Source organism: Paroedura picta, chromosome 10, assembly GCF_049243985.1.
Source record: "Paroedura picta isolate Pp20150507F chromosome 10, Ppicta_v3.0, whole genome shotgun sequence".
Taxonomy (NCBI): Eukaryota; Metazoa; Chordata; class Lepidosauria; order Squamata; family Gekkonidae; genus Paroedura; species Paroedura picta.
The window spans coordinates 43,847,218-43,863,066 of NC_135378.1; the positions used below are offsets into that span (position 1 = coordinate 43,847,218).

A 15,849-nucleotide genomic window follows, 5' to 3' on the forward strand; every position below is an offset into this window, starting at 1 on the left:
GGACTGTGGGGACAGGGTGGCAGTGTTATCTAGATTTATCAAATAGGCTTTAAAAATCTGCTTAGAGACAGTACAGTCTCTTTTACTGCTATTCTTGGCGCTCTTGACTTAGATACCAGCTCCTAAATATTTAACAGGCAGTTCCTGTTACGTGTTCAAGCCACACTTTTGGGTTTTTTGTTTTTTCCCTGTAGGAACGAAGACCTTATTCTGCACGCTTAGTATCTGTTAACAGTAAAACTTCAGTTGGGAAAAGAGTTCCTTTTGCATATTGACTTTTAAAATCAGTTTTGTTAAGCCTCTCTTGCAAATAGTTCAGGTACCTTGTGTTTTCAGACTTTGGAATGTTTTACTCTGCGTCCTTGCCATAGAATTTTTTGAGGCTGAAATGCAAGACACGCTCATCTATCTTGTCTTATGCCTAACAAAAGTTCTGAAGAAATTATCCTGTGCCAGCAGTGGTCAAAGACCTATGCTGTGGTTTTCAGTTCCCCTTCTCTCTGATTTAATTTGCTTCCATTTCTCTATTGGAGCCTCATTACTACTGCAAATGCATTCACAGCACCCACCAATCCTCTGCCTCACATCCGAGAAAATTTCCAGAAGAATATTTTCCTGGATTATCAAAAATCAATCATACTTTTGATGAGTTTTTTAAAAGCCTTCTGGCAATGGGAATGGAGGGCATTAGAGAATGAGAAGGAAAAAAGGATATTGGAGGGAAAGTTTAGGAATCCTTCCCATCCACATGTGGCTTATCCTACTTCTGAAAGTATCTGTCAAAGAAAATACGAGAAAAGCAAAGGAGGGGAAATGGCAGGGTACTATATGAATGCTTTAGAAAAAACCCAGCTGCAGTTTGTGTCCTGGAGGAAAAAATCATCCATGTGGAAGGAGCCTTAGATCCCCTTTGATGGCTTGATGTTCTCAAATTCAACAGCTACTCTTTCAGAGTCTTCCTTGTCCCTGTTTCTCCTTTCGGATCATGCTAAGAATTCAGGAGCTACTGTCACTGTATGTTATAGTACAGTACAGTACAATTACCACCTTATTTTCTTTTGTGTACTCTTGAAAGGGAGGTATCAGTTTGTGGAATGGTTGAACATACTGCACTTGACTTCAGGAGTCTGTGGGATAACGACATTTAGCATTTGAAGTTTACAATATTGCATGTCAAGCTGCTCATTATGGCCAGCTCTATGCAACACATGCATATTGGGGTTAGGCATGTACATTCAGTTCACCCAAACTGGGGTGGAGGGATTGCTAGTATTTTTCTGTTTCTTTTTTTTCTTTTTTTTTCTTTTTTCTTTTTTTTTGTATTTCTAAGTTGACTGCATATTTTCTGATCTGCTCCAACTACTGGTACCGCTGGCCCGAATACAAGCCAAATTAATTTGCCCTAACAAACCACAGTGCAGACAGGCCAGACTGTTGTTTGGTATTGAATACTGTCATACTGCCGACATGCAGTCTGAAGCTCTGACCATGAGGCTGGGAGTTCAATCCCAGCAGCCGGCTCAAGGTTGACTCAGCCTTCCATCCTTCCGAGGTCGGTAAAATAAGTACCCAGCTTGCTGGGGGGTAAAACGGTAATGACTGGGGAAGGGAATGGCAAACCACCCCGTATTGAGTCTGCCAAGAAAATGCTAGAGGGCGTGACCCCAAGGGTCAGACATGACTCGGTGCTTGCACAGGGAATACCTTTACCTTTTTTTTACTGTCATATCATACTTTGTTGTTGTTATTATTAAGTGTTCCTGTTCTATTACACTGTTTGATACAAGTTCACTGTTAAATAAGTTTTATATTGAATGTTCATTGTACTGTTCTGCATATGAGAGTTATAATCTAAACCGCCCTGAGCCGAAAGGGAGGGCACTATATAAATCTAATAAATATGCAGCAGCTATAACACTGAAATGGCTGCTGGCCATTTAAACAGTCTGCTAATCAGCTGTTAAATATGACAGCCATTTCAAGGTTCCCACCCTCTCCAAATGGTGAGAAGTGAAAATGACTGCTGGAATCACTTGTAGCCATTCAAGCCTCACAGTGGGTGGGTGTTCCTGCCATGCTATAAAGCGATCCTTTTTGCTTCTCTCCTTTTGGAGGGGTGGTATGTGAACCTAGAAATGGCTGCTGGCTGTTTAAACTTAACAGCTCAAGTTGTCCACTGGTCAGCTGTTAAGTTTCAATGGCCAGCAGCCATTTAAACCCACCCTTCTGCTTCCCCCCTTACAAAGGGAGGGAAGCAAAAGGGACTACTGCCATGGCTGCCAGCCAGCAGGCTTTGCAGGGGGCCTGGTTCAACCCCAGGACACCTGCATCTCTCTGCAGGATCAGCTGTTTGGTGGGCTCTGCAACAGGGACTAGTATCAAAACATCAGGATGTTACCTATGCAAAGCTGGAGCAGCCCACAGAGTGTAACATTCACCTTAGCAGACACATATTAAACATTCCTATAGCTAGGCCCTTCAGATGCCCCAATTTCTTAGATTAACTATACATTGTCACTACTGATAAATATGTTTTGCAATTTTATTTTGAGCATTGTAATAACTGTTTTATCATGTATTAGGTAACAGGATAGTAATGTTTTGCCTTGTAGTATGTTCGGGGAAGCAGACACAGATTTGCAGGAGCTTCAAGCTTCAATGGAGCAACTGCTTAGAGAGCAGCCTAGCGAAGAATTCAGTGAAGAGGAAGAAGCTACTTTGAAAGCAGAATGCCTTACAAATGGTACAGAGGTGGATGAGGATGACAACAATCCCAGTAGTGAAAGTGCTCTTAATGAAGAATGGCACTCAGGTATACATCTGTCCCAGTTGAGAGTTGTTCTTACAGAATTATGAGGCTAAAAGCTTTCAGATTGGAGTCGGTCTTCCAGCTTGGACACAGTCTAACCCAACTTTGGGTTGTTTCAGATAAGAACTTTGAGAAAGAAATTACTAGCATATATAAAACTGGTGTACATTAATAGGTCAAATCTACTTTTATTTCACATGTGTTCTTTTGAGCATTAATTGGAGACTGGAGTACTTGTGCTGGGTTGACTTGCATGCTTATGTGAAGATAAGCATCCCTAAGCTAGGCCCAAAGATTTTTATTGAGTTCAGTACACCATCTTTGCAGGATTTGTTGCAGACCTTCATTGTTTTCCAGCTGTGAGTTAGGGACACAAAAATGGGTTGTTGTTCTGTCACTGGGAGGGAGGGGTCATAAGGCCAGGAAGGAGAAACAGCTTAGAGGTGGTTCTGTGGCATGTTTAGATTTGCCTCTACATAAGATGTGAAAAAATTATGAACTACAGTAATTTCACATTTATATATTATCTGCTAGCTCATGTTTTATGTTTGACTAGGGACAAAGCCCGTTGTCTCCAAGAATACAACGGGCGCTAGAGCTTGGCAGTGGGAAGAGGAAGGGGAGGAGTTGTCCAGTCTGTAAGGGCATGGGGTTGTCATGTGTGTTGTGTGGGAGGTTGTGGTGGCATGGTGGCAAATGAGGCCATGGGTGTGGAGATATGGGTGTCAAGAACCTGTGGTGTGGAATGTTCGTTGATTGTGGGAGAGGACTTTGGGAATTGTGGCATAGTGGTTACAGATGAGCTTTCCAGAGCCATGTCCTCAGATATGTGAAGGGAAAATCAGACTGGAGACTCTTCTTAGAGGAAGATTACATGGCAACCAATTCCCCCCAGTTCTGCGTCATTTCCCTTCTTGTGTGAATTAGGCCACATTCACCGAAATGCCCCTCTGCCCTAATACACATAGGGTAGTCACAGAACACAGGTGTCCACCCTGTTCCTTCTGTCTCCCATATTTTCACTGTTGGTAAAATGTTATGTGCCCACATGCTTCTTTCATGGTTGCTCCTTAGAAAAACGGAGTCTCAAAGCGTTTTACAAACACCTTTTCCATTTGTCTCTCCACAATAGTCAACCTGTGAGGTATGTAGGGTTGTGAGAGGTCTGAGAGAACTGGGAATGGGCCGCAGTGACCCAGCAGGCCTCAGGTGTCTCAAAGCATTTTCCAATCGTCTTCCCCTTCTCTCCCCATAGCAGACTCCCCATGAGGGCGGTGGAGTAGCGAGCCTCACAGGGAAGCTGGCAACCCTAAGAGGAAGACTGTCTGTGCACAGCAGTCTTGACCTTAGTAAGGTTTTTAATACTGTTTTTTTATTTGCCAGGCCAAGGTTATTTGCCAGTTACTATTTCAGTTACGATGTGTCTCCAGACATTTACTTGTTCTCTATTTAGTTTCGGGCTGTAAATATTTATTTAGATCTTCCTGCACTTTCCAGACTCACAGGACTGATGCTGGTCTGCCTGTCTGCGCCCCAAAATACAAAGAGTTGTTGATAAGGGCTGGCCATAACCCATAGGCCAGGAGGGACACTCCTGCACCACTCCCTACCAACTGCAGGCAAAAAATGGCTCATTTGAAGGCTGGACTCTGAGGCATTGTACGATTTTGAAGTCCCACCTCCAAACCTCCAGGGATATTTCCAACCCAGGGGTAGCCAACCTACAGGTGTGGCCTGGAGAGCTCCTGGAATTACAGCTCACCTGCAGAGTATAAAGATCAGCTCCCCAGGCAGAAAGGGCTACTTTGGACAGGGTTGTGGTAGAAAAGAAACATTTAAGGCTTCCCACACAGGTTGTTGTTGAATTGAAAGAGTTGAGGCCTACTGCACAGGGTTGTTGTGCAGATGAAACAGGAGACAAAAGAGCCAGCTTCCTCTGCAGAATAACGCTGTGCAGTGGCCTCAAATCTGCAGAGAGTTGCAAAGAAGAAAGACACATGGCTTGGCTGTGTCTGACCCCCGGCCAGAGCAGTATTTTAAGTGAGAAGGGGCTTTTCTGTGGCCTCCCTGTCAGGCAACTGTTTGGCAGAAGGGGAAAGTCCCCCCCCCCTCAAAAGGAAGGCCCTCAGGCTCCCCTGCGTTGCTCTTGGAAAGGCCTCCTTCCCTCAGTCAGGGCCTGTCAGAGGCTCCTTTGCAGCAGGCCTGAAGGGGGGGAGGGGGCAGTCTGCAGCCTCCTGCTAGCTCTGTCAGGGTTCTGAGGCAATGGATGGAACTTTGGTCTGTCCTGGTGAGGGACCAATAGGAAGGCACTCCCCATTGGCTGCTTGGCCCTGGATGGATACTCGGAGGGCCCAATCAGGAGCCGCTTTGCGGCTCCTGATTGGGCCCTCTGAGTTTTTATCCTGGACAGGGCCCGCCCTAACTCCTCCCCAGGTGGCCTTACTCTTTTATTTAATAGGACCCTGTCCTATTTAAAGATAGGGGCAAAGAGGTATGGAGCACTTTGTGCAACTCCCTCCCTCCCCCAAGCAGGGGTAAATTAAGGGATGTGTGTTACTTCAAAACTTTTGAGGATCATTGTGGAGAGCTACATACCCACAGTGTGTCCATGTGCAGTACATCAATCCACAGGCAGAGGGTACCATTGTACAATCACCTGTTGACTGCAATGGGAAAATTGCACAGAACTAGCCATTCTAAGTGTGAGAGGTTGCTTTGGGTCTCAGCACAACCTTATACAAAATCTCATGTTTTAGACAGTGTCGTGGGGCTAATTGACACTTGCAGCTGTGTCACCAAATATATATAAAATCTCGGCACCAATCCCCCCCCTTAAATATTTAGGTTACTTTAAGATGGGATATACTAAACACAACTTGCTGTGTGGCAGGCAGCTACCACAGCATCCATGAATGGGCTTCTAATTTTTTAGGATTGCCCATGCTTTGCGTGCTGTTGCAACCAGCTTTTCTGTAGAAGCAAAGATGGTACTTTCTACCAATAAAAAGACTATGCTGTGGAATCATGGGGCCTGCATGGACCAAAAGCTATGTGGGATGATGGCTGCACTAGAGAGGGATTGAGTGTGATAGAGCAGAAAAGTCCACAGGATCCGGCCCAGTGTACAAGTGCAAAGGAAACAGAATACTGAACAGTTTCCCTGTTTCTCTCTCTTCCTTTCAAAGACAACAGTGATGGTGATAATGCCAGTGAATGTGAAGAGTATGATAGTGTGTTTAGTCATTTGGAAGAGCTGAGATGTAACCTGGAGCAAGAAATTGGCTTTGAAAAATTCATTGAAGTTTATGACAAATTAAAGGTTCGTGGAATATTCTCAATAATGAACACTTCTAATAATGTATCTTTCATGGCAAATGTGCAAACTGGATTGTGCTTTCAGGACTGGAGTCTAAGCTTATTTGGCTTGCACACACCTTTGATAGTTGCCCTGATAACCTTGGAGGCTCCAAGAGTGGGCTAAAATAAGGTTAATTTTCTGTTTTCAAATAATACATGCTCTGTGCCTTTTTCTTAGGCTATACATGAAGATGAAGACGAGAACATTGATATTTGTTCAACCATAGTTCAGAATGTTTTGGGTAATGAACACAAACACCTATATGCCAAAATTCTCCATTTAGTAATGGCAGATGGAGCTTATCAAGAAGGTAAAGTCATCTGGAATGTGTTTGCATACAGGTTTATTTTCTTTTTGTTACCTGATTATATCTTCCTGGGCAAACTATTTGCTTTCTTTGGCTTTTTCTGGCTCCCTTATGCAACAGGAAAATTCACAAATTGGTATGTTCTAAATTTTGCAAGTAAAAGCAGTAAATTCCACATATGGAATTCTTCCCCCAATCTTTTAAAGCTGCCTTCAGGCTTGCATGGTATGAAATCATACCAAGTCAGCCCTCAGAAGTCAACAGCAAACAGTGAACTCCAAGTAAGAATGCATACTCATTTTGAGATGTTCTCGTACAAACCACAATTTCTGTTAACTATTGAAATCTGCCTGAATGACTAGATATTGCTCACTATGTGCAATATTCATAAATGTTTAAATCAGTTCATTGTCTGGGCACAGAGGAAATGTTCCCCCTTCTGGCACACATATCCCTCTCTCCCTTTCCTCTTCAAAATTTACCATGGTGCAACAGTTCATGTAAACCACAGTAATGACTGATTCAATCTAAATCTGAAAGGCTGCTTCCCACATTGGGTTATGGATAGCATTACTATTGTGTGGATACAATGCTACATTATGGTTAGCTTTTGAAATGAAGGTGGGGACATATGAGACCAACAATTAGTCACCCAGCCATGTTGAAGAAAGCTGCATCAGATCACTATTGCTAAAATTGGTTTTATTTTCACACCTGCAAAGTTTTAAATTCTGCAGCTTTAACATATTAAATTGAGTGAGCTGTACAGTTTAAAAATGGGGGGGGCTATTCCTGAGTTGGGGGCAGATTCTTGGTTGCATGAATAATTTATAATAATTCCCCATGCATAGAAAATAAATCTTGCCCTCATCATGAATTTTTGTTGCTTTTATATGGATGTTTAGTCCTTTTAAAACAGAGTTTGTTTTTAAAGTAGATGTGTTCAGTAAATTGTTTCTCACCACAATAAATTTACCAAAATCTTCTTCCTCTGCAGACAATGATCTGCCTTTGTGAAATGTCAAGCCAAATAATTGTGTTGAACAAAATCTGTACACCTACAAGACACGAACAGAAAAGGAACAGTTTTTTGTCGGGGCAGGCTTTAAAAGCTTGCTGAATGCACAAAGGAGATGGGAAAACGTTGACACTTCTCACTGAAATGCTGTTTATAGATTTCTTTTGACATGTATACCCTCATTTCAACCGATAACTGGCAAAAGTTACATTCTTCTAAAAGTTACATTCCTTTTAAAATGTTCAAGCAGATAATAGGTTGACTCAGAAGTGATTTAATGTTTGAGAGGTTATGTATGAGTAAGTCCCTTGTCATATTAGCTGTTGACTGTTCACATCTTCAGTAGTTAAAAGAAAAACCCAAGAAAAGACCTTTTTATGTTCTTTGGATTAAAAAAAGAATCCTGAGTAGTATTAATACCACTTTCTGCTCTTTGCTTCCTGTTCAAGGTCCCCCCTCCACTGCTCAGTAGTTTCCTTGATCTTAAAAATGCTATTCTTTGGAAACTATTCACACTCAAATTGGTGAACCATTCCATTTGATGTATGCTTCAAAACAGCAGTCAAAGACTTTGCTTGGTTTTGTGTATGAGTGTGTATGTGTGTAGACGCCAGGTCACTTGCCATTTTTTTCCTCCAAATCAAAGCCTCTAGTGTGTCATATTGAAAACTTGATATTTCTATTAAGTGTATTAAAGAATGAGCTTGGAGTCAGAGAGAGGTTCTACTACTTTTCTTCTATAAACAATAGCAGTTTGAATAGTGAAAGTCTGTCTCGCGATAGTGATACATACTGGGACAAGCCTGCTGCTCCTTTTTGTCCAGTAATTGGGACCCATCCCTGCAGTGACTGAGATAAAAAGTAAATACAAAGGTTGTGTGTCTGCTTTGAAAGAAGATATGCATCTGGCAGCCGGATTTTTCAGAGGAACCAAGACGTATTTACTTTCTGTGTGTTCGCATGAACTCTCCTTGGGGGGAGGGGATATTTTATAGGGAGGAGGGTGAATTCCTGCAAGGCGACAACTTAAAATATTTCTGATATGCAACTGGTGAACTGTTGGCAAGTTAGATAGATCACCTGTAATGTTTAACCTCTGGTTATTCTGTTGGAAGAAGTAGGTTTACATTCCCCAGCTAACAGTGTCAGGCAGAAAGTATATAGAAGTGAACTTAAAGTGATTTTTAAAGCACTAAATTAAATGTTATGTTTTATTTCTAACTGCACAAAATAAATGCTTGATCTTTTTGTACAATTGTGTGAATTTCTCTCTTGATTTCCTATAGTTTTCCTGAAAGGGAAGAAAACAAAATTTAAATGGGAGGAAAACAAAATTTAAATGCTCTTATGCTTTTGGATCAGGTTTAGAAATTTCAGCTTATTTAGCTGTGATGACTTTTGGCTAGACCTTAGAATTGTATTTTGTTAATCCCATTTAATTTACTGGAGGTAGAAAATGCTATATTATTTGCAGACCATTTTAGGCCAAAGTACTGATCTCTATATAATCACAGAATACGCATACTACCAGATGATGTGCCAAGCCTCCAATTGACCCTTACTGGGGGACAAAGCCCCAAAAGGGAGAGGGAACTCCCCCACTGAGGGCCAATCAGATTCCCCGCCCACTGCCACCTCTGTGCCACTTCCTGGCATGAGGAAGAACAGTGGGCAGGAGGTAAGCCAGGTGTGCCCCGCCACAACTGTGTTGTCAGCACTGGTAGCCCAGCCCACATGACTGAGTGCATTCTGCTGCAGACATGCCATGCTTCCTCCTGGCTGCCTGGAGAGTAAGGGAGGCTGTCCAGGCCTGCTGTGCAGCAATTGTGCTACTCTCCGGAGGCTGCCAGAGGAGGCCATCCAGGTTTGCTCCACTGCAGGCATGCCACACTTCCAGGTCTCCTGACTGCCAGGGGAGTGAGGGAGGCCATCCAGGCACACTCAGTTGCACTGGCCCAGGTGGCCCACCTTGATAGCTGGGCCCCATTCTGCAGGAGCCCTTCCACCTCCCTCCACCTTTCTACAGCCTGTTTTGAAAATGGACTTTCCTCCTAGTATGCAGATAATGCCTTTCTTTGCATTTTTCTCCATTCTGATACCTTTTGAGATATGATGCCAATTACTGTCCATGATATTCGGAATGCAGCCACGTCATAGATCAGGGTTATGCAAGTGGTGCCCATGAGTGCCACTGCACCCACTGGCACTTTTCCTAGTGCCCACCCAAGTGTTTCAGAAAGTGGGTGGGGCCAGGTGGGGCTTTTCACCAGCGGGGATCCTGATTGACCACTGGAGATCAGATTGGTGGTACGGATCTTTTGAAATGCTGTTTTGGCAGCATCTGCTAACGTAGCATGAGGATTTATGTGGCTGGAGGCAAGTTATGTATATGCAGGAAAATATTTTTAAATGATACAGGTAATTAAAAATCATCCTGTTAAAGAGAGCTGCTCCCAGAGTGGTGGAACGTATCCACAAGTGGGTTATGTCGTCCACTTGCTCTGCAAAATTATTTTTGCATTAGTTCCACATAGGTTAGGGAGTGAGCCCCAGTATGTGCCTTGTCTCACTCCACAATATACAAACTTTGATAGCTATTCAAAAGTGGAAGTCGCCCAGAGAGCAAGGGTGGGTCAGAGTGTTAAGGCTTACTGAGAAGTATCAGTCAACATGATTCCCAAATGCTCCAAAAAGTTTTTGGGTGTGGCAACTGCCCACCCTGATGCCTCTTCAGCAGCCCAGGTAGGATGCCCTGCCAGAACCAAGAGGGCTGAATTGAGTCCCTAATTGCCAGGCCCTACAGTTCTGGGGCAGCTATGAAGTTCAGGCTACATCCCCTGGTTATAGGGTGGCAAGCACCCCAAACACCAATACAACCCACGTCCCTTTCACTAAGGCCTCTCCTGAGACAGGAGTCTTTCAAAATGCCACCGTTTCCATGCTAGCAGCTACAGATGATGAGACACAGCATGAAGTGTACCGTTCCAACAAAATTCAAGCAGGCCAGAGCACATCCAAGGCTTTGGAGTTCATAATTGGTAGCCAGATTTCTCACAAAGTGAATAACCAGCAAAAGGATGGGGGCAAAGATGCCTGGGTTCTTGATCTCCCTTTTTCTCTCCTCCCCTACCCCAAATTTTTTTGATGGACATCCCTTGTCAAAGTTGTCCAAAGGGGCTGCCTGGTATTGGTGGACCACAGGGGTCCTAGCTACATATGCCCATCTACTGTGCATTCAGAAAGTCCCTCTGTTTTGCATATTGCAACCAGCGTTTCCTTTGGGTTTTACATCATCACCTTCATCAAGTTGATGGTTACTTTACTTGCTCACCTGAGGGCAAAAGGAATATATCTGCACCCCTACTTCAATGTCCTGATAGGATCTCTGAGAGCCAGCTTGATGTAGTAGTTAGGAGTGCGGACTTCTAATCTGGCAAACCAGGTTTGATTCCCCGCTCCCCCACATGCAGCCAGATGGGTGACCTTGGGCTCGTCACAGCACTGATAAAGCTGTTCTGACTGAGCAGTAATATCAGGGCTCTCTCAGCCTCACCCACCTCACAGGGTGTCTGTTATGGGGAGAGCAACAAAATCAGAGTCCAATAGCACCTTTAAGACAACAAAGATTTATTCAATACTTTTGAGTGCAGGCTCTTGCCCCTCTCTTTCTATTGTGTCTCTACATATTTAAACTCTGTCAATAGATCCTAGTGAGTGGACACTAAATCACAGAGCAGTCCAGACTACATGCATGGAAGGAAACTTGGAAGGTTATACCCAGAATCAAACTTTGTTGGTCTTAAAGGTGCCACTAGACTCAAATGTAGTTCTCTTGTTTCAGCCAACAGTTTCCCACCTGAACCTACTGAAGGTGTGTTATGGAGGAATGGAAAGAAAATGGTAAAGGAAACAGAAACACTAAGAAATTTGGTTTTGAAGAGTTGCCTAAATGTTATAGAAAAATGGGGAGAAAAGGTGAAGGAAGATCCTCCTTCCAGGAAGCTAGATGGAAGACAGGCATAGAAGTGTATTCTAGAGATAAATGTGAAAGGCCTGGGGTTGCTGTCAGTAATTTGATGTGCATATGTATGTGTTCTTTGCAATAGAATTTCTCACAACCTCCTCTCCTAGCTCACCTTGTTCCACCTCCTCCTTCCTGGCCCTACTATGAGAGAGTTGCTGCAATCCACTTTTCATTGCAAACTAATTGCTTAGTGGGTTATGTAATGAAAACATAAGAGAGAGGCGAGACTAATTTAGTTTTCACTCCAACTCAAAGGTTCATATGAACATATCTTGTAAAACTGCATCTGACTTAATTTCAGCCAAGGGAACCAATTCATATACACAAGACACCCATAAAAGACTGCACAGGTCATCTCTTTGTTCTGAAATAAGCTAGGACACCTTTCTGTACAGAGGAACTCTCCACATCCAGAACAGATCACTGGATCAGAGCACCTGGATACAAAAGGGAATAATTATGAATTATCTTAAATCTGTTTTAAATCCTAAGGTTTTAAACTATTAGAAGCGTGAAACTTTGGGATAATTCTCCAGAGCCATTTGAAAAGCAGAGTCAGATGCTCAGAAAAAGTCAGTAGTGTAGAAAATTACCTGGAACTATATCAGTTCAGGTCATAATTTGAATATTTCTACACTTAAAAAAAAACTCCCCACAGCTGCCCAAGGCTATCATTAACAATTATGGCTCAGCTACACTGAGCAAAGACATTTGGTTATTGTGCAGCAACTGAGTAATGGATACACGCTGTACTAAAAATATATCTCTGGGCACAGTCCAAAGCCTCAGTGAATCCACACAGAGACATGTGACTATTATTCCTTTGGTCATTTTGCACTGAGAAAGTATTCCGGTTTACAGACAAAAGCCTCATATTTGCTATTCTTCCCCCATTTTATGGCGGCAGCCTCTAGCCTTCTTCACTCTATGATCAACCAACTTGCCGTGACATTTCTGGCCTGCACTGGTCTGATCCCAGTCATAGGTGTGGCTAGAGAAAGGCAAGAGAGAACTGTGTTTTTGCATGCTTGAATGTTAATTGAAGAACATAATAGCCTATTAGTTTAATTGTGGAAAGGTGCTGCCATGGTACAAAGACATGCCTAGAAAGATTATCCAGTCACACATGGTCAGCTCTGCATTTTTTAAATCCAATCAAAGTACAGTGTCTTGTTCTCTCATTTCAATCTATCCTAGTCAACTATATGATCTACCCAGTGATGATCTAACTTTTTCTTGTTTTGACTCTTTATTTGAAAAGTTTATTTGGAAATCTCTCCCAAATATACTGCCTGTCTCAAGCCATGCCCTTTCCTTCTTTCTCAGTCAGCCCAAAGGCTTAGTTCAGATATCTCCTCCCTCTGAACCCAGGAAAATCAACCCTCTCAGCCTTTCAACTTGGGCTGCTTAGATTCAGCAGTGTACCCTGAGCCTTTGACCCTCACAGCATTCCCAGGCCTGTCCTATATGCTCTCCCTCCGAGATCTTTTTGGGTTACTACCTGAACTGCTGCTTGGATACCTGCTTGGTACACTTGTTAAGCAGCCCCTCCTGGAATTCCTGGTTTTCAGGTTGATGGAGAACTGAAGCCCACTGAAATAATCAGGTACCTGCACACTCATGAGCCAGACAACAATCCCCATGCAGAAAAGAAAAGGTATTCGTATATGTATTCCCAGTGTATCCAACATAACCTGCCTTGCAGTATCAGATACCCTGACTTTTCTTTAGAATGTCAAGTAGAACAAGTCTTGTTCATCACCTGAGTCAACCATACATCACAACTGGCCAAGGGCACCAAAATGCCACTGGGCCTCTACTTCCTCTCAGCAAAAATGTGGGAGCAGGTGCCACATGCATTGCCTGTGTCTGTCATTACTCCCCATAGCCACCATACTGCTGTTCAGGTCAAGCAGGCTAAGCAAGCAGCAGCTGCCCTGTCTCAGTTCACATTGGACTCTGCCAGTACCAGCATAGTTAAGGGGAAGATCTGTTTTTTATACCTTACTTTTCACTACCTGAAAGAGTCTTAAAGCAACTTACGATTGCTTTCCCTTCTTCTCCCTACAACAGACACCCTGTGAGATAGGTGGAGTTTAGAGAGCTCTGTGAGAAACTGCTCTGCGAGAACAGCTCTGACTAGACTGCTACTAGCCCAAGGTCACCCAGCTGGCTGCATGTGGAGGAGCAGGGAATTAAATCCAGTTCTCCAGGTTAGAAGCTGCAGTTATTAACCACAACACCACGGAAAGACTTGGAGGCAAACTACCTTGAGCCAGCCTGAAGCAAAGGCCTTCCCTTATCTTTTTCTACAGAGGATTTTCAGGATTGAACCTATGTCTTCTTGCATCTGAAACATGTGCTCACATAACCGTATTTGAACTATGGGCTTAGCAATGGATAATTTCTCTGTCATGGAAAACCAGCCTGGCCACAGCCATTAGTCAGAGAATTAGCAGTCACAAGGAGCTTGCTTATTCTCTGCCAGAAAGTACTCCAATCTCTCAGCTCCCATAGTTTGCAGAAGGAACGGAAATGACACTCTGGCCTGTGCTGCTAGTCAAAAGCCCAAGGGTCATGGGGAGGTCTCATCCCTTCCTTCCATGAAGAATGAAAAAGGTAAACTCTTGGTTAGGGGTTATTAGGGAATGGATTGACGGTGGTGATGATGTTAGCCATTCAGTCGAGTCCAACTCTTGGCGATCCTATGGCACAACCACCACCATGATCTCCAATCCTGCACTGTTTCTTTTTGTTGTACTAGCCATTTCTCTAGCATCTAACCACCGCATTCTCTGTCGGCCTGGTTTCCTTTTTCCACTGACCAATCCTAGCACAATATTTATCTTCTGTGTCCTGTTGTTTGTTTTTGTGTGTTTGAAAGCCTGTGATCAAAGGCTGGCATCTCTTAATTTAGTGGCCTTTCATCCAGGGGCTGTGATCTTGTGTTGTGTCACCACTGTTTCGGCTGCCTTGGATAACCACCCGCTGTTGGTGTACATGGCTAGAGAGCAAGGGCCGCCCTCACAGCTCTGCACTTGCAGAGAGGGCCAGAAGGACAATAAGCTGAAATCAATAAGCAGTAGATAGGAATTTTTAAGCACAGGGAAGTCAGAGATTCTTCCGACACAGAAACACAAAGCTTGCCCTTGCCTTCTTTTTCTTCCCCTGCCCTAGCCTTCCTTCCCATTAATTCATCTTCCAATGCTTCAGGTATTCTTGAAGAAGGAAGTATCACTAATATGATCACAATTCTGTCTCTTCGGGTGACGTGATTGACTGGCTTGAGCAAAGTCACCTGAAATTCATCCCCTCCGAGTCGGAAGTCCTCTGGCTGGGTAGGAAGGGATCAGATCAGGAAGCGTGCATTCCCAGCTTGGCTAGGGTGCAGCTTAATATTGCTCCCTTGGCCAGGAATCTGGAGGTGATCCTGGATGCCTCCCTAACAGTGGAGGCGCGGGTAACCAGAGTAGCCTACCTGCTATTTTTCCATCTATGCCAAGCAAGGCTACTAGCACCCTATCAATCTGCAGAGCACTTAGCCACAGTGGTCCATGTGACAATCACCTTCAGAATGTATTTCTGTAACTCGCTCGATGTTGGCCTAGCCTTGTTTTTGACCTGGAAATTGCAGCTGTTACAGAATGCAGCTGCTAGGGTCCTCACAGGAACACCTTTGAGGGCCCATATCCAGCCAGCATTGGTTGTCAATTGTAATTTGGATTAGGTTCAAGGTACTGGTGTTGACCTTTAAGGCCATCTGTGGTCTAGGCCCCACATATCTGAGTGACTACTTGTCTTCCTATGCCACCCCCCCACAGGGCTCTTCACTTGGCAAGTACCAATCTGTTAGTGGTCCCTGGAGCATGGGAAGTGCGCCTGGTCTCAACCAGAGCCAGGGCCTTTTCAATCCTGGCCCCTGCCTGGTAGAATGAGCTCCCAGAAGAGCAGAGGACCCTAATGGAGATTTCACAGCTCTGCAGAGCTCTTCCACCAAGCATTTGGTTGAGGCCAGGATAAGTAAGTACAGGGCACCCTCCTCAGAATGGCCAGGCCTGCTCCCAAAACCCCTGAGGCACAGCAGGAGGTCTGCCGGGTTGGAGGGTGGGCTGGGCTGGGAGTTTTTTGCTATGGAGGGTTGGGATGAATGGGGTTTTATGATTTTATGTGGTAACCTGTCATGAGCCAGCTAGTCTGGGAGCAGCGGCTAATAAATAAAAATTATTATTTATTTTATTTTCTTAGATTTTTATATCTTTTCCATATGGCCCAGGGCAGTTTACATGGAATGTTGTGGGAAACACAGAGCATCATCTTTAACCGCTCCTAGTAA

General features: G+C 43.8%; 1 protein-coding gene across 10 annotated transcripts in view; it reads left to right on the forward strand.

Moving 5' to 3' along the window:
* The window catches only part of NEK1 (NIMA related kinase 1), a 43,836-nt gene extending 35,089 nt beyond the window's left edge, over positions 1 to 8,747 (forward strand). For all 10 annotated transcript variants that reach the window (XM_077353605.1, XM_077353604.1, XM_077353610.1 and 7 more), the window contains 4 exons: positions 2,613 to 2,812; positions 5,995 to 6,128; positions 6,345 to 6,477; positions 7,472 to 8,747. In XM_077353605.1, the coding sequence (XP_077209720.1) occupies positions 2,613 to 2,812; positions 5,995 to 6,128; positions 6,345 to 6,477; positions 7,472 to 7,491 (487 nt within the window). In that variant the 3' untranslated portion in view covers positions 7,492 to 8,747. The remainder of the gene's footprint in view (positions 1 to 2,612; positions 2,813 to 5,994; positions 6,129 to 6,344; positions 6,478 to 7,471) is intronic.
* The last annotated feature ends 7,102 nt before the right edge of the window (positions 8,748 to 15,849 follow it).